This window comes from Theropithecus gelada, chromosome 9 (assembly GCF_003255815.1).
Source record: "Theropithecus gelada isolate Dixy chromosome 9, Tgel_1.0, whole genome shotgun sequence".
NCBI classification, from domain to species: domain Eukaryota; kingdom Metazoa; phylum Chordata; class Mammalia; order Primates; family Cercopithecidae; genus Theropithecus; species Theropithecus gelada.
Window position 1 is genome coordinate 65,183,031 of NC_037677.1, and position 24,591 is coordinate 65,207,621.

The 24,591-nt window shown below is 41.4% G+C and overlaps 1 protein-coding gene and 1 non-coding gene across 3 annotated transcripts in view; one reads left to right on the plus strand and one right to left on the minus strand.

Moving 5' to 3' along the window:
* The window catches only part of DDX50 (DExD-box helicase 50), a 155,231-nt gene that overhangs the window by 128,975 nt on the left and 1,665 nt on the right, over positions 1-24,591 (minus strand). The window contains exons 2-8 of one of the 2 annotated variants that reach the window (XM_025395928.1): positions 20,622-20,918; positions 17,224-17,299; positions 16,362-16,540; positions 13,410-13,527; positions 13,115-13,300; positions 12,478-12,623; positions 7,843-7,992 (exon numbers count right to left, since the gene is read on the minus strand). In XM_025395928.1, coding sequence (XP_025251713.1) covers positions 7,843-7,992; positions 12,478-12,623; positions 13,115-13,300; positions 13,410-13,527; positions 16,362-16,540; positions 17,224-17,299; positions 20,622-20,810 — 1,044 coding nt within the window. In that variant the 5' untranslated portion in view covers positions 20,811-20,918. The remainder of the gene's footprint in view (positions 1-7,842; positions 7,993-12,477; positions 12,624-13,114; positions 13,301-13,409; positions 13,528-16,361; positions 16,541-17,223; positions 17,300-20,621; positions 20,919-24,591) is intronic. The other variant, XM_025395926.1, reaches the window with a different exon arrangement.
* LOC112632341 lies at positions 15,509-15,615 on the plus strand. Its single transcript, XR_003121382.1, has one exon. It is a non-coding gene; the product is annotated as a U6 spliceosomal RNA (small nuclear RNA).

The following is a 24,591-nucleotide window of genomic DNA, read 5'->3' on the forward strand; positions in this document are numbered from 1 at the left end:
ATTATTATTATTATTATTTTTGAGACAGAGTCTTGCTTTGTTGCCCAGGTAGGCTGGAGTGCAGTGGAGTGATCTTTGATCACTGCAAGCTCTGCCTCCCAGGTTCACACCATTCTCTTGCCTCAGCCTCCTGAGTACCTGGGACTACAGATGCCCGCCACTATGCCTGGCTAATGTTTTGTATTTTTTGGTACAGACGGGGTTTCACTGTATTAGCCAGGATGCTCTCGATCTCCTGAGCTGGTGATCCGCCCGCCTCGGCCTCCCAGAGTGCTAGGATTACAGGCATGAGCCACCGCCCCCAGCCTGATTATTGTCCACTGAAAGGGGAATTCTCCCCTAGCCTTTGTAGCAAGGCAATTTCTTCCAAGATTAAAAAATAGCTTCTGCAAGACAACTGCTACTGAATGTTTTAAAGCAACAAAAAGAAAGGTAAATCAATTATCTCTACCGCTCTTTCACTATTTAGCATCTATCTGTTTATAGAGAACTTTATTTTATTTTATTTTATTTATTTTTTTTGAGACGGAGTCTTGCTCTGTCTCCCAGGCGGGAGTTCAGTGGCACGATCTTGGCTTACTGCAACCTCCGCCTCCCGGGTTCACGCCATTCTCCTGCCTCAGCCTCCCAGGTAGCTGGGACTACAGGTGCCCACCACCACGCCTGGCTAATTTTTGTATTTTTTAGTACAGACGGGGTTTCACCGTGTTAGCCAGGATGGTCTTGATCTCCTGACCTCGTGATCTGCCCGCCTCGGCCTCTCAAAGTGCTGGGATTACAGGCGTGAGCCACCGCCCTCAGCCTTTATTTTTTTAAGAGATAGGTTCGCTGGGAGCGGTGGCTCACACCTGTAATCCCAGCCCTTTGGGAGGCTGAGGCGGGCAGATCACGAGGTCAGGAGATCGAGACCATCCTGGCTAACACGGTGAAACCCCGTCTCTACTAAAAATACAAAAAATCACCTGGGCGTGGTGGTGGGCGCCTGTAGTCCCAGCTACACAGGAAGCTGAGGCAGGAGAATGGCGTGAACCTGGGAGGCGGAGCTTGCAGTGAGCAGAGAAGGCGCCACTGCACTACAGCCTGGGCGACAGTGAAACTGTCTCAAAAAAAAAAAAAAAAAAAAAAAAAGAGGCAGGGTCTCACTTTGCACCCAGGCTGGAATGCAGTGTCATGTTCATAGCTCACTGCAACCTCTAACTTCTGGGCTCGAGCAATCCTCTTGCCTCAGCCTCCCAAGTAGACAGGAATACAGGAACATGCCACCACACCTGGCTATTTTTTTTTTTTTTTGGAGACAGAGTCTTGCTCTGTTGCCCAGGATGGAGTACAATGGCGCCATCTTGGCTCACCGCAACCTCCATCTCCCAGGTTCAAGTGATTCTTGTGCCTCAGCCTCCCAAATAGCTGGGAGTACAGGTGTGCACCACCACACCTGGCTAATTTTTTGTATTTTAGTGGACACCAGGTTTCACCACGTTGCACAGGGTGGTCTTGAACTCCTGAGCTCAGGCAATTCACCTGCCTTGGCCTCCCAAAATGCTAGGATTACAGGTGTGAGTCATTGCAGCCGGCCCTGGCTAATTTTTAACTTTTTATAGAGACGGTGTCTCATTATGCTGCCTCAAGTGATCCTCCCACATCAGCCTCCCAAAATGCTAGAATTATAGGCATGCCTGGCCTATACTGGACATTTAAACATCAAAGCTAATGCTATACAATTATTAAAATGTCACTGGGGAAAACAGTAACTTTGAGTCTCTAGTTCCCACATAACAAATATCAACTACGATAACAAAACTAAAAATCCACAGACAACACATGTAACAAATAAGTGACAAAATGGTCTCATGATTTCTAAAACATGAGCAGAGGCCGGGCGCAGTGGGTCACGCCCGTAATCCCAGCACTGTGGGAGGGTGGATCACCTGAGGTTAAGAGTTCGAGACCAGCCTGACGAACATGGAGAAACCCTGTCTTTACTAAAAATACAAAAAAAAATTAGTTGGGCATGGTGGTGGTGCATGCCTGTCATCCCAGCTACTTGGAAGACTGAGGCAGGAGAATCACTTGAACCCAGGAGGCAGAGGTTGTGGTGAGCCAAGATCCTGCCATTGCACTCTAGTCTGGGCAACAAGAGCAAAACTCCTTCTCAAAAAAAAAAAACAAAAAAAGAAAACATGAGCAGGGAAGGATAAATTCTTTTTTTTTTTTTTTTTTGAGACGGAGTCTTGCTCTGTGGCCCAGGCTGGGGTGCAATGGCCGGATCTCAGCTCACTGCAAGCTCCGCCTCCCGGGTTTACGCCATTCTCCTGCCTCAGCCTCCCGAGTAGCTGGGACTACAGGCGCCCGCCACCTTGCCTGGCTAGTTTTTTGTATTTTTTAGTAGAGACAGGGTTTCACCGTGTTAGCCAGGATGGTCTCGATCTCCTGACCTCGTGATCCGCCTGTCTCGGCCTCCCAAAGTGCTGGGATTACTGGCTTGAGCCACCGCGCCCGGCCGGAAGGATAAATTCTTGTATCTACGTGGGGGAATTTGCTAGTCCTAAGAACAGGCGATTCAGGGACCTAGTGTTTCAGGTCTGCCATCTTGAAAGCTTAATGAAAAGCTACCTGGAAGGCGTATTCTCAAACAAATTGTTGACAACAGCAGCTGAACCTGGGAGGATTTTTATATACTTGAGGGTGATTGTGAGGAGCCAGAGTTAAGGTCTGCGGGGACTGGAGCAAGCTGGGCCCTATATAAACTTTCTAAACTAACAGCCAATGCTCACTTTCTGGGACAAAGCCCCATACTGAGGAGAAACTGCTGGACAGAGGATCTAAACTAAGGATGCCAAGAATAACAGGATCAAAGGGAAAAAAAATACAGAGAAAAGTGAGGAAAGACACAGCTAGAGCTCAGAAAGTAGACCTTGTTTTAAAAACAGCTTTACTCAGATATAATTTACAGACTATACTTGTAAGCACTAACAAAAATAACAGAAGCAGCAGCTCTAGAGCTGTGACGCCAGAAGTATTCTCACCAATGCCTTCCCATCTACAGTTCAAAAAGTTTAACTTAATCTAAAAATGAGCAACAGAAAAGATCACACTCAAATCTTACAGAAAGTAATTACGAAGGAAAAAAAGAGGAAACAGAATAAGCTGGGAGCAGTGGCACATGCCTGTAATCCCAGTTACTCAGGAGGCTGATGAGAGAGGATCCCTTAAGGCCAGGAGTTAGAGGCTGCAGTGTGCAATTACCGTGTCTGTGAATAGCCAAGGCACTCCAACACTGGCAACATGGCGGGACCCTGTCTCTTAAAAAAAAAAATTTTGGCAGACACGGTGGTTCACGCCTGTAATGCCAGCACTTTGGGAGGCCAAGGCGGGTGGATCATTTGAGGTCAAGAGTTCTAGACCAGCCTGGCCAACATGGTGAAACCCCATCTCTACTAAAAATACAAAAATTAGCTGGGCGTGGTGCCGGTGCCTGTAATCCCAGCTACTCTGGAGGCTGAGGCAGGAGAATTGCTTGAACCTGGGAGGCAGAGGTCGCAGTGAGCTGACATCACACTACTGCACTCCAGCATGGGCCACAGAGATTGACTCCGTCTCACCAAAAAAAAAAAAAAAAAAAAGCAGACTATCTCCACCAATAAAGTGATCTAGAAAAGCTCATCCACGAAACAAATAAAAGCATATCATTTTGAATGAACTCAAACAAACATATATGGCCGGGCACGGTGGCTCATGCCTATAATCCCAGTCCTTAGGGAAGCTGAGGCAGACGGATCACTTGAGGTCAGCAGTTCGAGACCAACCTGGCCAACATGGTGAAACCCCATCTCTACTAAATATACAAAAATTAGCCGGGTATGGTGGTGCATACCTGTAATCCCAGCTACTCTGGAGGCTGAGGCATAAGAATCACTTGAACCTAAGAGGAGGAGGCTGCAGTGAGCCGAGATCTTGCCAGTGCACTCCAGCCTGGGTGAGAGAGTGAAACTGTGTCTCAAAAAAAAAAAAAAGAAAGAAAGAAAATAAAATATACATATATATCATATATTGGCTGGGCACAGTGGCTCTCGCCTGTAATCCCAGCACTTTGGGAGGCAGAGGCAAGTGGATCGCTTGAGCTCAGGATTGAGAGCAGCCTGGGCAACTTAGAGAGATCCCATCTCAACAAAAATAAAAACTTAGCCAGGCATGGTAGCACGTACCTGTGGTCTCAGGTACTCAGGAGGCTGAGGTGGAAGGATCACTTGAACCTGGGAGGTGAAGGCTGCAGTGAGCCAAGATCATGCCACTGCACTCCAGCCTGGGTGACAGAGACACCATCTCAGAAAAAATTATATATATAAAATATATATATTAAATATATAAATAATACAAAAAAGTTTTTAAAATTATATATATATAACACACACAAACACAGATTTTTTTTTTTTTTTTTTTTTTTTTTTTGAGACGGAGTCTGGCTCTGTAGCCCAGGATGGAGTGCAGTGGCCGGATCTCAGCTCACTGCAAGCTCCGCCTCCCAGGTTCACGCCATTCTCCTGCCTCAGCCTCCCGAGTAGCTGGGACTACAGGCGCCCGCCATCTCGCCCGGCTAGTTTTTTGTATTTTTTTAGTAGAGACGAGGTTTCACCGGGTTGGTCTCGATCTCCTGACCTCGTGATCCGCCCGTCTCGGCCTCCCAAAGTGCTGGGATTACAGGCTTGAGCCACCGCGCCCGGCCTTTTTTTTTTTTTTTTTTTAGAGAAAGGGTCATACTCAGCTGGGTGCGGTGGCTCACACCTGTAATCCCAGCACTTTGGGAGGCCGAGGCGGTTGGATCACGAGGTCAGGAGTTTGAGACCAGCCTGACCAATATGGTGAAACCCTGTTTCTACTAAAAATACAAAAACTAGCAGGGTGTAGTGGCACACGCCTGTATCCCAGCTACTCAGGAGGCTGAGGCAGGAGAATCGCTTGAACCCAGGAGGCAAAGGTTGCAGTGAGCCGAGATTGTACCACTACACTCAAGCCTGGGCAATAGAGGGAGACTCTCAAAAAAAAAAAAAGTCCTGGGTGACTCTATCTGTCACCCAGGATAGAGTACAGCGTCATGATCATAGCTCATTGTAACCTCTAGCTCCTGGACTCATGAAGTTCTCCCACCTCAGCCTCCCAAGTAGCTAGGACTACAGGCACACACCACCACCTCTGGCTAATTTTTAAATTTTTTGTAGAGACAGGGTCTTGCTACATTGCCCAGGCTTGTCTTGAACTCCTGGGCTCAAGCAATCCTCCTGACTTAGCCTCCTAGAGTGCTGAGATTATAGGTTTGAGCCACCATGCCTGGTAAAAGAAAAAATTTTAATGCTATGGTGAAGAATAAAAATCAAATTAAGAAAAACTTTTCAGTTTTTCAATGAGATAAAATAACTCAAGCAAGAAGTAGAAATAAAAGATAACTTCACAAATGAAAGCTATACGAGAAAGAGTAAAAGACCGAATAAACACAACAGATTTCTTAAAAATGGGAAATTTTGAGGCATGTGTAGTGGTGCATGCCTACAGTCCCAGCTACAGGAGCTCAAAGCTATCAAGTGCCATGATTACATCTGTGAATAGCCACTGCACTCCCATGTGGGCAACACAGCACGATCCTGTCTCTTAAAAAAAAAAAAAAAGAGAAATTTTGAAAACTGAATAAGGAAAAAGATGAAAAAGATTTGATGTGACAAAGGAGATTCGAAAAAGAGAGCCAACATATGCACAACAAGAGTCCTTGAAGAAAACCAAAGCAACTGGAAAACCAAACGCTAAAAATTGTAATTCAAGAAAATTTTGATAAAACTTTTAAAAAATACATATGAACTACAAATTGAAAGCGCACACTGAGTACCCAGAAAAACTGACAAAAAACACCACCAAAATATATTCTAGTAAAACTACTGATTTTTAAAGGAAATCACTTAGAAAAAAGATTTTAAGAAAATCACATATAAGGAAAAAAGATTAGACTGGCATCTCACTTTTTATAGCGATGCTTTGTTCCAAAAACAGTAAAGTAACATACCTAAGACAATGAAGAAAAGAAAATGTGAACCAAGAATTTTATATACAGCCAAAATAATTTTCAGGTATAAAGTCACATATAAGATATTATCAATAGGCAGTACTGTTTCCATAAGCCCTTTCTCAGGAATCTACCCAATAACAAGTCACAAACAACAAAAATGACTGGAGACACTGACATAAGGACTGACGGCACTGATTATTGGTGGATGTTAGCATCACAAAAAGAACTAGACATATATATCTCCTGCCAGAAGTACACCACCTATGAAGTAGTTCTGCCCTAAACAAACAAACAAACCTGAATATTCAGAAAATATAGAAGACAGAGGAACATGTTAAATTACATCATGGGGAAGCAATACTCTAGATTTATGACAATGTAGTTTCTTAAACAAAAAAAGCTATAAAAAATACACAAAGGAGTAATCCATATATTAAAAGCAACTTAATAATCACACAATGTAAAAATCTTATTTGGACCCAGATTCAAGAAAACAAACAATAAAAGAAAATAAATATTTCTAAGACAATTGATAATGTAAAATTAATATTTTGAAATATTAATTTTTTAGAAGTGATAACAGTATTGTTGGGTTTTTTTAAAAAATCCTTTTCTTTTAGAGATACATATCCAAACATTTATGGATATAATAATATGGTACCTAGGGTTTGCATCAAAATAATTCTGAAAGAAGAGGTAGGTTAGCATATAGATAAAATAATTATTGAAGCTGGAGGATGAATACATAGGGGTTCCTTACGTGATTCTATCAACTTTTGTACATGTTTGACATTTTCTATAAAAGGTTATTTCTTTTTTTTTTTTTTTTTTTTTTTGAGACAGAGTCTTACTCTGTCATCCAGGCTGGAGTGTAGTGGCATGATCTTAGCTCACCACAACCTCCAACCTGGGTTCAAGCGATTCTCCTGCCTCAGCCCCCTGAGCAGCTGGGATTACAGGCACCCACCACCACACCGGCTAATTTTTATATTTTTAGTAAAGATGGGGTTTCACCATGCTGACCAGGCTGGTCTTGAATTCCTGACCTCAGGCGATCCACCTGCCTTGGTCTTCCAAAGTGCTGGATTACAGCCGTGAGCCACCGCACCCAGCCAAAAGATATTTTTTGAGAAAGAAAAAGACACATGGATTTAGTATTCTGATTTAGTAATTTAATAAAAATTTGCAGTTTTATAACACAACTCTAAAATATTACCCTCTCTTACCCACAGAAATTCATTTTGTTTCAACTTTTATATTTTCCAGATCACATTTTCAGTCTTAAAAAAAAAATGATAAAATCTGATCAAGGTCGGGTGTGATGGCTCACACCTGTAATCCCAGCACTCTGGCAGGCCACAAGGCAGGGGCGGGGTCGGGGGGAATTGCTTGAGCCCAGGAGTTCAAGACCAGCCTGGGCTACATGGTGAAATCTCATCTCTACAAAATACGCAAAAAATTAGCTGGGCATTGTAGCACGCGCCTGTAGTCCCAGCTACTCAAGAGGCTGGGGTGGGAGAATCACCTGAGCCCAGGAAGTCAAGAATGCAGTGAGCTATGACTGTCCCACTGCACTCCAGCCTGGGCATAACAGGGAGACCCTGTCTCAAGACAAACAAACAAAACTGATAAAATCTATCCTGACTTAATTACAGGTGTGAGCCACCACACCCAGCCTTACAACTGAATTTTGAGAATGACTATGAAATCTGGTCCACAAAGGACAATATAATTTTCGTTCAGTAATTCATCCCCATAATTTCAATTACAGAAAGCATGAAAAAAAGACTTACCTGTTTTATGTGTGGATTCATGGCCATTTCAGTTACATTCTTTTTGGTCTCACAGAAAATAATAGCCCTCCCTTCAGACCCACTGTAGACTTGAAGGACATCTCCAATAACTGCTGGCCTCTGAGACCAATGACACTGGATGGCCAAATGCTTTGAAGAAAGAAAATATCACAGTATTTGTTTCATTAAAATTATTTTAAAATATTTCTCTTGTGTAGTTTTTCTATCCGGTCAAGAATTAGCCTCTCTGGGAGACTATAAGACAAAGACTCTCCTCAACAGCACTTAAAAACAATATAGACAAATGGCCATCAATAAACTGATGAAAGAATAAACAAACTGCAGTATATTCAAACAGAATACCATTCAGCAATTAAAAGAAACCAACTATTGATATACATGGAACAATATGAACCTTAAAAAAAATGCCGAATAAAGTCTTAACAGAAAATGAGCACACACAGTATAATTCCATTTATATGAAGTTCTAGAATAGGCAAAACCAATCAATTGCGGAAGAAAAATCAGAACACTGGTTGTCTCTGAAGTGGGGATACTGACTGGGAAGAGGCATAAGGGAACTTTCTGGGATGATGGCAATATTCTATATGGTGATAAGGGTTCGGGTTACACACATATGAATTTTTCAAAAATAGGCAAATGTACAAAGATTTTGCATTTCATTGTACATAATAAAAATAATATGAATGAACCTCAAAAACATATGCTAAGTGAATGAAACGACATAAAAAGTCACATATTGTATGATTACATTTACAGTCACGCGTTGCTTAATGACAGGGATACGTTCTGAGAAATGTATTGTTAGGCAGCTTCATCATTATGCAAATATCACAGAGTGTACTTACACAAACCTAGGGTATAGCCTACTACACACACCTAGGCTATATGGTATGTCCTATCGCTCCTAGGCTACAAACCTAAACAGCATGTTACTGTACTGAACATTGTAGGCAATGGTAAGTATGTGTGTCTCTAAACATATCTAAACACAGAAAAGGTACAGTAAGAACATGGCATAAAAGATAAAAACTGATACACCTGTATAGGACGGCTCCATTATAATCTTATGGGACCACCATCGAATATGTGCCACTGTATATATGGTCCATCGCTGACCAAAACATTGGTATGCAGCACATGACTGTACACGAAATATCCAAAACAGGTATATCCATTGAGAAAAAAAACAGACTAGTGATTGACAGTGGATAAAGAAAGGAGGGAATGGAGGCTGGGAATGGTGGCTCACGCCTGTAATCCCAGCACTTTGGGAGGCCGAGGCGGGCAGATCACATGAGATAAGGACTTCAGACTAGCCTGGCCAACGTAGCAAAACAACATCTCTTCTAAAAATACAAAAATTAGCCGGGCATGGTGGCGCATGCCTGTAGTCCCAGCTACTCAGGTGGTTGAGGCAGGTGAATCACTTGAACCTGGGAGGTGGAAGCTGCAGTGAGCTGAGATTATGCTTTAATTTTTTAATGATATTAAAGAATTACATTGCACTGCAGCCTGGGCAACAAGAGCAAGACTCTGTCTCAAAACAAAAACAAAAACACAACACAAACAAACAAGAAAACCCACCACATCTTTGAGTGGTGTTAACAGTAAAAAAATAAAATAAAAATAAAAACCACAGGGATGCAAATCAGCAAAACAGACTATGGGAAACTCACAAGACAAATGAGTTTTTCTGTTGTTATTGTTTTTTTCTGAGACGGAGTCTCACATTGTCGCCCAGGCTGGAGTTCAGAGGCACGATGTCAGCTCACTGCAACCTCCAGCTCCTGGGTTCAAGCGATTCTCCTTTTTCAGCCTCCCAAGTAGCTGGGACTACAGGCACGTGCCACTGTGCCTTGCTAATTTGTGTATTTTTAGTAGAGATGGGGTTTCACCATATCAGTCAGGTTGGTCTCGAACTCCTGACTTCAGGTGATCTACTGGCCTCAGCCTCCCAAGGTGCTGGGATTATAGCTGAGCCACCGCGCCTGACCAACAAATCAGTTTTTTCAACAGAAAATTGCAAAGAAAAAATAGGAACTATAGATTATAAAATGTTTAAGACTCATATCAATCAGTAGCAATGTAAGAATTCTATTTGGATCCAGATTCAAACAAACTATTTAAAAAAGATAGCAAGGGCAATGTGCACACTAGGTATTTAATGACATTATAAGAATTACTATGCTAGTCGCAGTGGCTCATGCCTGTAATCCTAGGACTTTGGGAGACTGAGGTCATGAGTTCGAGACCATCCTGGCCAACATCATGAAACACCCATCTCTACTAAAAATACAAAAAATTAGCCGGGTGTGGTGGTGGGCACCTGTAATCCCAGCTACTCGGGAGGCTGAGGCAGGAGAATCGCTTGAACTGGGGAGGCGGAGGTTGCAGTGTGCTGAGCTCACACCACTGCACTCCAGCCTGGGCAACAAGAGTGAAACTCCGTCTCAAAAATAAATAAATAAATTACTGTTTTTCTTCTACTGTGATAATGACTGTGGTTTTAAAGAGTCCTTAGTTACCATTTTAGAAGAATATACTATTACTTGAAGATGAAATGACTGGGATTGTTTCAAATGCAGGGGTGAAGAAAAGATCATTGTTAAAGACTAGTAATAGGTAATGGGTACATCATGTTCTTCATACTATTCAATCTTTCTATTCAATTTACTATTCAATTTTATATGCTTGAAAATGTCCTTATCAACTTTTTTTACTGGTACATTTTACATTCTTACTGCAAAACTTTCAACCATTACAAAATATACAAAGCTTCTTATTTTTTACTCTTGTTTTTTTTTGAGACAGAGTCTCAATCTGTTGCCCAGGCTGGAGTGCAGTGGCACAATCTCGGCTCACTGCAAGCTCCACCTCCTGGGTTCCAGCAATTCTCCTACCTTAGCCTCCCAAGTAGTTGGTACTACAGGCATGCACCACCATGCCCAGCCAATTTTTGTATTTTTAGTAGAGATGGGGTTTCACTATGTTGACCAGACTGGTCTCCATCTCCTGACCTCATGATCCACCCGCCTTGGCCTCCCAAAGTGCTGGCATTACAGGCATGAGCTACCATGCGCGGCCCACAAAGCTTCTTTTGACCATCCAGCACTCCCTTTCCCAGAAGTAATCATTATTTGATGCTTATTCTTTCAACCTGTTTTCGCATATTTACATAAATGCCTAAGGAATCCATTTAGCACTTTGTGTATTTTTTTAAATAGTGTAATTTTTGTACACATCATTGCATAATTTGGTTATCACTAATTCTTAACCACTGCATTACATTCTGCAGATACTACTATTCACTTAGTCACCTAGTCTTTCCTACATACACATATATATGCATCTATTAAATAGAAAGATGACATATGTTACCTAGTTGACTGTCATAAATACTGTAAATATTACTTTTTTTTTTTGAGATGTTGTCTCACACTATCACCAGGCTGGAGTGCAATGGCACGATCTTGGCTCACTGCAACCTCCGCCTCCTGGGTTCAAGCAATTCTGCCTCAGCCTCCCGAGTTGCTGGGATTAGTTGCGCGTCACCACACCCAGCTAATTGTTGTATTTTTAGTAGAGACAGGGTTTCGCCATGTTGGCTAGGATGGTCTTGATCTCCTAACCCTGTGATCTGCCTGCCTTGGCCTCCCAAAATGCTGGGATTACACACGTGAGCCACCATGCCCATCCCTAATTCTTTTTTTAAACATACCATTGGTTTAACTTTCAAGGAGTCAAAATTATAAACCTTTTCCCTCATGGATTCTTCCTCTGACTTCTCTGGGCTTTTTTTTTTGAGACAGGGTCTCCCTCTGTCACCCAGGCTGGAGTACGGTGGCGCAATCTCAGCTTACTGCAACCTCCACCTCCCGAGTTCAAGTGATTTTCGTGCCTCAGCCTCCCAAATAGCTGGGACTACAGGGACCCACCACCAGGCCGGCTAATTTTTCTATTAGTAGAGACAGGGTTTCACCATATTGGCCAGGCTGGTCTCAAACTCCTGACCTCAAGTGCTCTGCCCACCTTGGGCTCCCAAAGTGCTGGGATTATAGGCATGAGCCACCATGCCCCGCCCAACTTGTATGTTAGAAAAGCATTCCCTCTCCTGAAATCAAAAAACTCTTTATTCACCTACATCTGCTTTAAGTTGTTTTACAGCTTAATTTTTCAAATCTTTGAGAAATTTTTTTGGTTTGGGGGAATGGGATGAGGATCTAACTTTTTTTCACCTCAGCTTTAACAAATTATCTCCACACTATTCTTTTCTAGTCAATATAAATAGCCTTGTCATGTTGTAAATATTTTGTTGTTTTTTGTTTTTGTTTTTTGAGCTGCTTTAAAGAGAGAAAGAAACACTTCAAATCTGTCTCTATGGCTGCTTGTGTGTTTCCTATTAGGACTTGCCTATTCATGTGCTTGTTTTCCCTCTATTTATTCTATTCTGCTACTCAGTCTCAGACTATAAAATTATATAGGTATCTTACTCAGATCAAAAAAGAAAGATTAGGCCTGAAGAGGTACCCAAAACTTAAGTTTAGCTTCAACAAATGTCAAAAGTAAATACCAACTAAAAGCTAAAATCTATCATGCTAGAAAGCTACTTACTTCCACAGTAGTTGCAGCCTTTTGAGTCATTTTTCCAACAAGGTCAACCTGCTCATATCTGGATTTCATGTATTTTTTTGCAACTTTGTATACCCACTGTGGGCAAGTTGCAGAAAAAAGTAAAGTCTGAGGATTGTCTTCAGAATCTTAAATAAACAAAGAGAATTCAAATGTTTTCTTAATTTCCCATGATGTAGCCAGCTTTTAAAAATTCCCCCAAGCTTCAAAAAAATGATGAAAAATTTAAAACTTGGGGTGAATTTTTAACACAGAGACTTCATTGTAATTATTAAAACTTTCAACTTGCAAAACTGGGGGACAATAGGAAGAGAACTGAACCTAAAAGGAAGGTGAGAATTTAAGAAGGAACAATGAACAAAAAAATCAATAAAATGAGTTAGTAAATCTAACCACTGACTATTTAAAAAAAAAAAAAACAGAATAAAGCATAGAAAGCTAAGAAAATAGTTAAAAGGATGCTATCATACTTTCTTTTTCAAGGACAGAACAGATACCAAATTATTTTAGTTTTGTTAGAACACAGGGGACACTGCAATAAGAATTATTAAATAAAAACTCGTTTGCATTTAAGATCGAAGAATAATTGCTAATGTGCTTATTTTGAATTAGAATATACCAGTTTTGTAGGATTCGTGAATAATATCTTCAACTTGTTCAGCAAAACCTAAATCTAACATTTGATCCACTTCATCAAGCACAACATGTCGCAGTTTAGAAAGATCCAATCGGCCACTCTGCAGATGGTCTTTGATACGACCAGGGGTTCCAACCAAGATGTCAATACCATTTCGAATATGATTAACTGTGAGAAGAGAAATGCCAACAATATGTAAAATTCACACTTTCACATTATTTACTTAAATATAAGTACCAAATACATCTTTGTGTTTCTATCATACATATTTACTCACTTTGGCTTTGATATGATGTTCCACCATAAAAACACGCCACACTGAGTTTCCTAGTTATATCTTTGAAGTCTTTGGCTACTTGGTTTGCCAGTTCCCTTGTTGGAGCCAAAACAAGTACCTGAGCAAGAGGTTTAAAAAACAAAAAGATATTTTCCTAAAGACATATCTGAATTAAAACCGAGAAGACTTTTTGTAGGTGCATTTAAAACCAGGAAACTCTACATTAATGTCATAGTATTTAAAGATACAACACAAATAGCAACAAGAACAGCGGTGTATATTTATTATATCCTCCCTTACTTCCTTCAGGTCTCTTCAGTAAGGTTTCCAAGCCCATTTTCATATCCTCCTGCCCCTTTATTATTTCTGCTCAGCACTTACACCACCCAAGATACTGATATTTTACTTATTTGCGCTTGTCTATCTCACCCGATAAAATGTAAGCTCCATGAAGGCAGGAATTTATGTCAGGTTGGGTTACTGTATTCCTTGCACTTCAAACAGTGCCTGGTACAGTACAGGAAACTCAAAAATGTTTGATAAACGAATGAATGTTCACCATGTGCTAGGAACTAATGCTTTACAGGAATTATCTAATTTGATTCTCATAAAAACCCATGAGTGGCATTATTACACCATTTTCATAAATGACAGACTCGTGTCTCAGAGAATTAAAGTCTTGCCCAAAATCAAACACCTAGAAATGGTGGAGCTGGAATCTCCAGTAACATCTTTCTAATACAAAAGTTTTTTAAGGCAGCTTTGGGGCCAGGTGTGGAGGCTCACGCCTGTAATCCCAACACCTTGGGAGGCCAAGGTGGAAGGATCACTCGAGGCCAGGAGTTCAAAACCAGCCTGGACTACACAGTGAGACCCCCAACTCTACAAAAAAAAAAAAAATTAGCCAGGTGTGGTGGCACCTGCCTGTAGTCCTACCTACTGGAGAGACTGAGAGGAAGAGAGAATTGCTTGAGCCCAGGAGTTCGTGGTTACAGTGAGCCATGATCACCCCACTGTACTTCATCCTGGGCAACAGAGTGAGACCATGTCTTTAAAAAAAAAAAAAAAAAAAGCCAGGCGCAGTGGCTCACACCTGTAATCCCAGCACTTTGAGAGGCCGAGGCGGGCGGATCACAAGGTCAGCAGATCAAGACCATCCTGGCTAACACGGTGAAACCCAGTCTCTACTAAAAATACAAAAAATTAGCCAGGCATGGCGCCTGTATTCCCAACTACTCCAGAGGCTGAGGCAGGAAAATGGCATGAACCCAGGAGGCGGGGCCTGCAGTGAGCCAAGATTCCACTAAGGCACTCCAGCCTGGGAGACTGAGCGAGTCTCCGCCTCAAAAAAAAAAAAAAAGGCAGTGTTGAGATTATATCCTATGTCCTATTTCAGTCTTTTCCTAACTTCACCCCAAAAACATAACTCTCCGAAAAGATTTATCCTGTAAGTCAATACAGCCAACCTGATTTGGGATAGTTAATCTAAGACTATTATGATTTAATTATATTTATATATGTTAATTTGCTCTTATAATACCACTCAGTTGTCTTACAAAGAACAAATTACTTTTAGTCATACAACTATTCATATTATGATGCTGATTTTTTCTTCACTTTTACAAACCTTAAGTGCACACAGCTTTTTAGGTCAAATTTTAGGCTTACATTTTACAAGACCCCTCTGTCGGTTGATTTTACATTTATAAAATAAGACAGATGTCTAGCACCCCAATAATATATAAACAAGCAATATCATTTCAATAATACTCTTCTTAAAAAGTCCATCTGGGCTGGGCGCGGTGGCTCACGCCTGTAATCCCAGCACTTTGGGAGGCCGAGGCGGGTGGATCACGGGGTCAGGAGATGGAGACCATCCTGGCTAACACGGTGAAACCCCGTCTCTATTAAAAGATACAAAAAACGAGCCGGGCGTGGTGGCAGGCACCTGTAGTCCCAGTTACTTGGGAGGCTGAGGCAGGAGAATGGTGTGAACCCGGGAGGCACAGCTTGCAGTGAGCCAACATCATGCCACTGCACTCCAGCCTAGGTGACAGAGCGAGACTCCGTCTCAAAAAAAAAAAAAAGTCCATCTGTGTGTACTCACTTCAGCAGCACATACACTAAAATTGGAATGACACAGAGAAGATTAGCATGACCCCTGCACAAGGATGACATGAACATTCATGATGCATTCCATACTAAAGGGAAAAAAAGTCAACACTGAAATAAATGATGCTGAACATTTACTGAATGACAAATAAATGAACACCTCTTTAGAAAATTCATTTGTTTAAAAGCAAAGGTCAGGACTGAAAAAAAGAGAAGAAAAGGCTCAACTAAATATATAAACTGTAGGCCGGGCGCGGTGGCTCAAGCCTGTAATCCCAGCACTTTGGGAGGCCGAGACGGGTGGATCACGAGGTCAGGAGATCGAGACCATCCTGGCTAACACGGTGAAACTCCGTCTCTACTAAAAAAAATACAAAAAACTAGCCGGGCGAGGTGGCGGGCGCCTGTAGTCCCAGCTACTCGGGAGGCTGAGGCAGGAGAATGGCGTAAACCCGGGAGGCGGAGCTTGCAGTGAGCTGAGATCCGGCCACTGCACTCCAGCCTGGGCGACAGAGTGAGACTCCATCTCAAAAAAAAAAAAAATAAAATAAATAAATAAATAAATAAATAAATACATAAACTGTAAATAAGATATACTGGCTTTGTAATTCATGAAATTATAAAAGTTATCTATGGATCCATTCACATCACATTCATATGCAAAAACTACTTCATTTTAACTATGCTTGAAATTTCTTTTTGTGAAAAACAACGTATTTTTGCTTTATAACACAGTGTTAACTTTTCTATCTTGGGGGTACTACAACTCAGGACTGGTATAACTTTCTTTCCCTTGCTGTTAGAGTAACATTTAAAGCTTTTACCCCCTATAATGATTACCTTTGGTGAGCGGCTTTTTTTAATTGTTTCTTGATTTCTTTGGAGTCTTTCAATTAAGGGGATGGCAAAAGAGAATGTCTTTCCTGTTCCTGTCCGTGCTTGAGCTATTAAATCTTTTCCTTCATATACAGGACCAAAGGTCTTAACTTGAATAGGAAAGAGATATGTTACCCCTCGACCTGTAAAATGAGATTTAATTAACATACTTCTTTACGACTAGCATTAGGAAAAAATATATTCATTTGAAAATGACAATCATGATTCTTCTACATCTGCCTAAAGACATACCACCTGGTGACACAGCTATTCCTACCACAAACAAGAATTACTAAAAAATTAGTCTAAACTTTTGACAAATGCATATAAATCTTAAAGCTAAACACAAGTCAGAATATTGAAAAGGATGATGTAAAAGTAACTGCAATTAAAGAAGAGCTACTTCTCCATTCTTTTTATGTTCTCCTTTTGGTCAGAAAAGGCACAAGAGTTTTACAAAATCTAGTGATAGATTTTTAATTGCATATCCATTAAAACTGCATACCTTTGGGCCAGCCGTGGTGGCTCACGCCTGTAATCCCAGCACTTTGGGAGCCCAAGGCGGACAGATCACAATGTCAGGAGTTCGAGACCAGCCTGACCAACATGGTGAAACACTGTCTCTACTAAAAACACAAAAATTAGCCGGGCGTGGTGGCACGAGCCTGTAATCCCAACTACTCAGGAGGCTGAGATAGGAGAATCACTTGAACCCAGGAGGCGGAGGTTGCAGTGAGCCAAGATCGCGCCACTGCACTCCAGCCTGGGCAACACAGCAAGGCTCCATCTCAAAAACAACAACAACAACAACAACAAAACCACATACCTTTCAGAAGCTTTATAGTCTCTTCAGAAATAGGAAAATTGGAGAAGGCTCCTTCTTTCTGTTCACGTGTTAAGGTCTGTAAAAATGAAATCAATGGCCTAAATAATATACTTTATATTCAACACTTCTTCATTTACTGTTTTTAATTTTGTACAGATTCACTTACAAGGAAACCTAGTGGAACACTCTTTTTTTTCTTTTTTTTTTTTGAGACAGGGTCCCACTCTGTTGCCCAGGTTGGAGTGCAGTGGCACCATCACAGCTCACTGTGGCCGCAACCTCTGGGCTCAAACCCTTCCCACCTCAGCCTCCCAAGCAGCCAGGACCACAGGCGCACGCCACCATGCTTACTTACTTTCTTATTTTTTGTAGAGACAGTGTCTCACCATGTTACCCAGGTTAGTCTTAAACTCTTGGCCTCAAGAGATCCTCTTGGCCAGGTGCGGTGGCTTGCGCCTGTAATCCCAGCACTTTCGGAGGCCAAGGCAGGTGGATCACCTGAGGTTAGGAGTTCAAGACCAGCCTGACCAACATGGAGAAACCCTGTCTCTACTAAAAATACAAAATTAGCCAGGTGTGGTGGCGCATGCCTGTAATCTCAGCTACTCGGGAGGCTGAGGCAGAAGAATCACTTGAACCCAGGAGGCGGAGGTTGTGGTGAGGGGAGACTGCGCCATTGCACTCCAGCTGGGGCAACAAGAGCGAAACTCCATCTCAAGGAAAAAAAAAAAAACAGATCCTCCCACCTTGGCCTCCCAAACTGCTGAGATTACAAGCATGAGCCACTATGCCCAGCCAAAAAGGTTATTTATTAATCTAAATCATACAGATGTAGACAAAATTATAAAGATTAACACAAGCCTATAAACTAAGCTAAAAGAAATTACATAATGAGGAATGTAAAGTTTTTCTGAAAATAAGTTAATTTATTCTATAGCTTTTGAAAGATTTTTATTTAGGTTGCTAATACAAGAGAAAATTACTGTAAGTTTGAAGATTTCTTTAACATATATACAAGTTAGCATGACATTATCATTTAACATTTATTGAAAACTTTGTACACTAATGTGTACACAGAACAAAAACTGTATGCCTACCCAGTCAGCTTTACTGTTCATGTGTTTAAAGAGACATACACTAACAATTTTCAAACTTGGAATTAGATAAAAAATACTTTCAAATTCAAATTGCATGCCATTTAAACAAACCTCAAGGCTGCTGTTACCTTTTTATGATTAAAAAAAAATGACAAAAATAATACACTGTTGGCCAGGCAGGGTGGCTCATGCCTGTAATTCCAGTGCTTCGGGGGGCCAAGGTGCTAGGATCACTTAAGCCCAGGAGTTCAAGACTAGTCTGGGCAACACAGTGAGACCCTGTCTCTATCAAAAACAAACAAACAAAAAATAAATAATACACTGTCATCATAGAAACTTTTGAAATTGGCAGGGCCCAGTGGTTTATATCTGTAATCCCAGCACTTTGGGAGGCCAAGGCGGCTGGATCACTTAAGCCCAGGAGTTCAAGACCAGTCTGGGCAACACAGTGAATGAAACATCATCTCTCCTAAAAATACACAAATTAGCCAGGCGTGGTGGTACATGCCTATAGTCCCAGCTACTCAGGAGGCTGAGGTGAGAGGATCATCTGAGCCCAGGAAGGATGAGGCTGTAGCAGTGAGCCATGATCGCACCATTGCACTCCATCCTAGGTGACAGAGTGAGACCTCATCTAAAAAAAAAAAAAAAAAAAAGAAAAGAAACTTTAATAACTACAGAGGAAAGAGAAACAAATTTAAGTTATTTATAATCCACTCAGCTAAAGCCACATTTGAAACATACTCCTCCAATCTTCACTCTATGCACATAAAATTTTTTAAATAGAAATAAAATCACGCTGTATATACCATTTTATAATCTTTTTTTGTTGTTGTTGTTGTTTTTGAGATGGAGTTTCGCTCATGTTGCCCAGGCTGGAATGCAGTGGTACGATCTCGGCTCACTGCAACCTCCGCTTCCCAGGTTCAAGCAATTCTCCTGCCTCAGCCTCCCAAGTAGCTGGGATTACAGGCATGTGCCACCACACCCAACTAATTTTTCTGTATTTAGTAGAGACGGGGTTTCACCCTGTTGGTCAGGATGGTCTCGGAACTCCTGACCTCAGGTGATCCACCTGCCTCAGCCTCCCAAAGTGCTGGGATTACAAGCATGAGCCACCGCGCCCATCCAATTTTTATCTTTTAACAAGATACAATGACTACCTTTTCTATTGTAGACCCTTTGGGATAACTGTATTCTATTACATAACTATTGTATGTTTTATTTAAACCAACTGTCTACTATCAGACATTTAGGATGTTTAAATATTTGCTATTATCAACAATATTACTGTGATAAGAGTACTTATTCATAAAGCTCTGCACACCTCTTGATCATCTCCTTAGGATAAATTCCTTTAAGTAGAATTCCTAAACTCTCATGTGATCTAAACAAAATAATAAACTGTTAAACCTATTATAATACAGATTTTACCAAGCAAAATCCCACCAAAGCGAGAAGCAAGCCATACATTCCACTGTTAGCAATACAGATTTAAAGGACCTTATTTAGATCAACAAACACATGTGCTTCCTGACAAACAGCAAATTCACAAATTAAAAAAAAAAAGTCAAAAGTCATAAGACAAGGATTCAACATCTTTTCCCAATGCTCCCCAAAGATTAGGCATTAAGCTCAAATGTGTATCAGCAATTATCATATTTAAAGAATATAAAGAATTACTAATTATCAGCCTGGGGTAGTGGCTCACACCTGTAATCCCAGCACTTTCGGGAGCCGAGGCAGGTGGATCACTTTGAGGTCAGGAGTTCAAGACCAGCCTAACCAACATGGAGAAACACCATCTCTACTAAAAATACAAAAATTAGCCAGGAATGGTGGTGCGTGCCTGTAATCTCAGCAACTTGAGAGGCTGAGTCAGGAGAATCGCTTGAACCCAGGAGGCAGAGGTTGCCATGAGCCGAGATTGTGCCATTTCACTCCAGCCTGGGGAACAGAGTGAGCCTCTGACTCAAAAATAAAAAAAGAAAAAAGAAAGAAAAGAAATTCAAGTAGGTGACCATCAAGCAATTCAGAATAACTTTAGGAACCCAAATGTACAGAAAAGGTTTAAATTTGACTATTTCTCCCATCAGGCCCCAAGAAAAAAGTCATACAATGAAATAAACAAGGGCCAAAGGAAAAAAGACTCAGACTTCACCTGTACAGACTCTCTAATGTAACTAAAAGTAAGTACTAGACACTAATCAAGAAATATTATATAATCAATTATAATTAGCCTAAAAAAATCAACCTACAGTTCAAGTATAATGTCAAATGCAAAATAAAAAGCATCCATACCTCCTCTAGTTTATTATCACTTGATTTATGAGTAGAACTATCTAAGGATGATACTCGCTTTGATTTTTTTTCATATTCATCAATATCTCCATTTGGTAGATCTTTTCTTCTTGACTTATGAGATTTAGAGAATTCATCTGAAAGTCTATTAAATCCTTCTTCAGTGTCTCCATTTAGCTTCTCTTTCATTTTAGTTTTTTTGGCCTTGGGAGCATCCAGGTCATCTGTAACACCATTTTCTCTTGTTTCTGATTTCTCATCTGAGTCATAATGGTGCCTTGACTTCCTTCTGTCACTCTGTGAACAAAGAAAGTAGCAATGACAAGATGGTCAGAGGTTTTCTTTTAAGACTCTAGAGAAGTTAGCGTATGACTCCCCCACCAGTTCAGTTCAATCTACAGTTACTTTGAAAACCTACCTGGTAAAAATCCAGACTGGTTACTAATGCCAAGCTCTAAGCCTCAACTATTGCTATCTTTCTCATCCCATTCCTAGCATTCTCAAGGCTCATCCTCTAGCCCCTCTCTAATCCCTTCATAAGATTTAAGGAAAATTAAAACGGTTTCTCCTTAAGGAAAGACAGACAACCCCAGAATTATAAATACTAAACAAACAAAAACTTGCAACATTTCCAAGAGAAAAAAATTAATACTTATTGAATACCTACCCAGCACTGTGTAATGTGTTTTCAGCTTATCTTGTTTAAATCTTCATAACAACCCTATAAGGGAAGTACAGGTCCATAATCCCTTATCCGAAATTGCGATATCCATAAAGCTCTGAAAACCGAAAGTTTTTTTGTAACTTATTTGGAGGCAAAACCTTACCTGAATTCATTTGATGGCAAAATTTAACTTGAACTAATGTGAGGCTCTTTATAGTCTTTATTTATCCCACTTAGTATAACTACTCATATTTAATATTAAGGTGTTTGATTACAGGTTTTGGGCCCCAAACCCTACCTGGGTGTTATCCTTCTAAAAATCCCCAGAATTCTGAATTCCAAAATACAACTAGTTCCAAGGATTTTGGATAAGGGATAGTGAACCTGTATTACCTTTGCCATTTTATTTATTTATTTTTGAGACAGAGTTTTGCTCTGTCACCCAGGCTGGAGGGCAGTGGCGCAATCTTGGCTCACTGCAACCTCCGCCTCCCAGGTTCAAGTGATTCTCCTGCCTCTCAGCCTCCCAAGTAGCTGGGACAACAGGCGTACACCACCACCAGTAGAGATGGGGTTTCATCACGTTGGCCAGACTGGTCTCAAACTCCTGACCTCAGGTGATCCACCCGCTTCGGCCTCCCAAAGTGCTGGGATTACAGGCGAGAGCCACTGCGCCCAGCCACCTTTGCCATTTTATAGACAAGGAAACAGAAGCTTAAGAGGTTAAGCAACTTGCCAAAGATCCACATGTGGGATTTCCCGCAGCTCTAAGTACTAGAAATTGAATCTAGCACTGCCTGACTTGAAAGCCCATTCTCTTTCACATTATACTTCCTCCCTGCACTTTGACAATTCACAGGTTAAAGGAAAACGAAACAAAACTATATAATTCATACAGAAGTCCAATTGTTATACCTCCATGGAAGGACAGTAATCCCTGGAATTTTTTTTTACTTTTTTAATTTAGTTAAAAAAAAAAAAAAAAAGCACTATTCTGCAACTTCAATTTTAAAATGCCAAACTACTGGTCAGTGTTGTGATATTTACAGAACACAAGAAAGGATTTGGGAATTTAGGACTTTAGCCTGGTGGCTAGCTGCGGTGGCTCACGCCTATAATCCCAGCACTTTGGGAGGCAGAGGTTGGGTGGATCACCAGCGGTCAGGAGTTCGAGACCAGCCTGGCCAACATGGTGAAACCCCATCTCTACTAAAAATACAAAAATTAGCTGCGTGTTGTGGCACACGCCTGTAATCTCAGCCACTCTCAAAAAAATGAATTACCCGGTCAAATGTTCAAAACAGATAGCAGTGACTAGTGACAGTAAAAACTACCACCACCAAAATGTTCACCATAACTTACGCAACTTTTAGAGTTCTTTCACATATAATTTTCTCATCCATAAAATTGGAATTGCTGTGAGAACTGAACAATATTTGTGAAAATGTTTTGCAGTTACACATTACATCATCTGATTGATCTACAGTTAACTGCACTAGCCCATATCTTTCCAAACCAATAGGTTCTACAGAAAAACAAGATTATTTATAGAGTCAGCCTTGGGGCTTGAATAGCTCCTGGGCCCTGCACTTCAGGGAGAAGTTGAAGCAAGGCAAAGTGAAACCTCTCGGTCCAAGCCCAGTAACATCTCAAGGTGATTAAATATATTATTCCACTTTAGACCCACAATGCTTGGCACTCTCCGTTTTCTTGGTTTCAGTTACACTTTATATTCCCTTCTTACCTCTATCTTCTTACCTCTACCACATATCTTCTTCAATGTTCCTCTCCTTCCTCCTCCAGTGGATGCTCCTTGAGTATCTGTTCTCTATGTTCACTTTTATTACTATTTTCATGGCTCAACACGTACTTCCAGACTCCCTTCCTCACCTACATTCCAATTCTAAGAATCTAAGGACCAGCTCCATATCTCAACACATCCAAACCAAAGTTATCTTCATCTCAATACCAGACCACTATTCGTTTTTGTTTTATTTTGTTTTCTGAGACAGGTCTTACTCCATCTCCCAGGCTGGAGTGCAGTGGCTCAATCATGGTTCACTGTAGCCTCAACCTCCCTGGCTCAAGTGATCCTCCCACCTCAGCCTCCTGAGTAGCTGAGTCTACAGGCACGCGCTACAACGGCGGCTAGTTTTTTTTTTCTTTCTTGAGACAGAGTTTCGCTTTTGTTGCCCAGACTGGAGTGCAATGGTGTGATCATGGCTCTCTGCAACCTCTGCCTCCTGGATTCAAGCGATTCTCCTGTCTTAGCATCCCGAGTAGATGGGATTAACAGGCGCCTGCCACCATGCCTGGCTAATTTTTTTTTTTTTTTTTTTTGAGACAGAGTCTTGCTCTGTCGCCCAGGATGGAGTGCAATGGTGGGATCTTGGCTCACTGCAACCGCTGCCTCCCGGGTTCAAGCAATTCTTATACCTCAGCCTCCCGAGTAGCTGGGATTACAGGCACACACCACCACACCCAGTTAATTTTGGGGTTGGTTTTTTTTTTTTGAGATGGAGTCTGGCTGTGTCACCCAGGCTGGAGTCCAGTGGCGCAATTTCCACTCACTGCAACCTCAGCCTCCCAGGTTCATGTGATTCTCTTGCCTCAGCCTCCTGAGCAGCTGGGATTACAGGCGCCTGCCACCACGCCCGGCTAATTTTTGTATTTTTAGTAGAGACAGGGTGTCACCATGTTGCTCAGGCTGGTCTCAAACTCCTGACCTCAGGTGATCCACCTGCCGCAGTCTCCCAAAATGCTGGGATTACAGACGTGAGCCATTGCACCTGGCCTTTTTTGGTATTTTTAGTAGAGATGGGGTTTCACCATGCTGGCCAGGATGGTCTCGATCTCCTGACCTCATGATCCACCCACCTCAACCTCCCAAAGTGCTGAGATTACAGGAAAGAGCCACCACGTCCGGCCTAATTTTTACATTTTTAGTAGAGACAAGGTTTCACCATGTTGGCCAGGCTGGTCTTGAACTCCTGACCTCAGGTGATCCGCCTGCCTCAGCCTCCCAAAGTGCTGGGATTACAGGCATGAGCCACCGAGCCTGGTTAATTTTTTCATTTTTTGTAGAGACAGGGTTTCTACAAAACTCTACCTAAACTCCTAGGCTCACGCAATCCTCCCATCTTAGTGTTCCAAAGTGCTAGGATTACAGGCATAAGCCACTGCGGCTAGCCACCAGACCAGTATTCTAATGCTCCATTTCTTTTAGCTGGTATTCCAATCCGTTTCCAAATCTCTGGTTATCTTTCATAGTTAAAGGGCTGTCAACACGTATTTCTGGAGAATTTA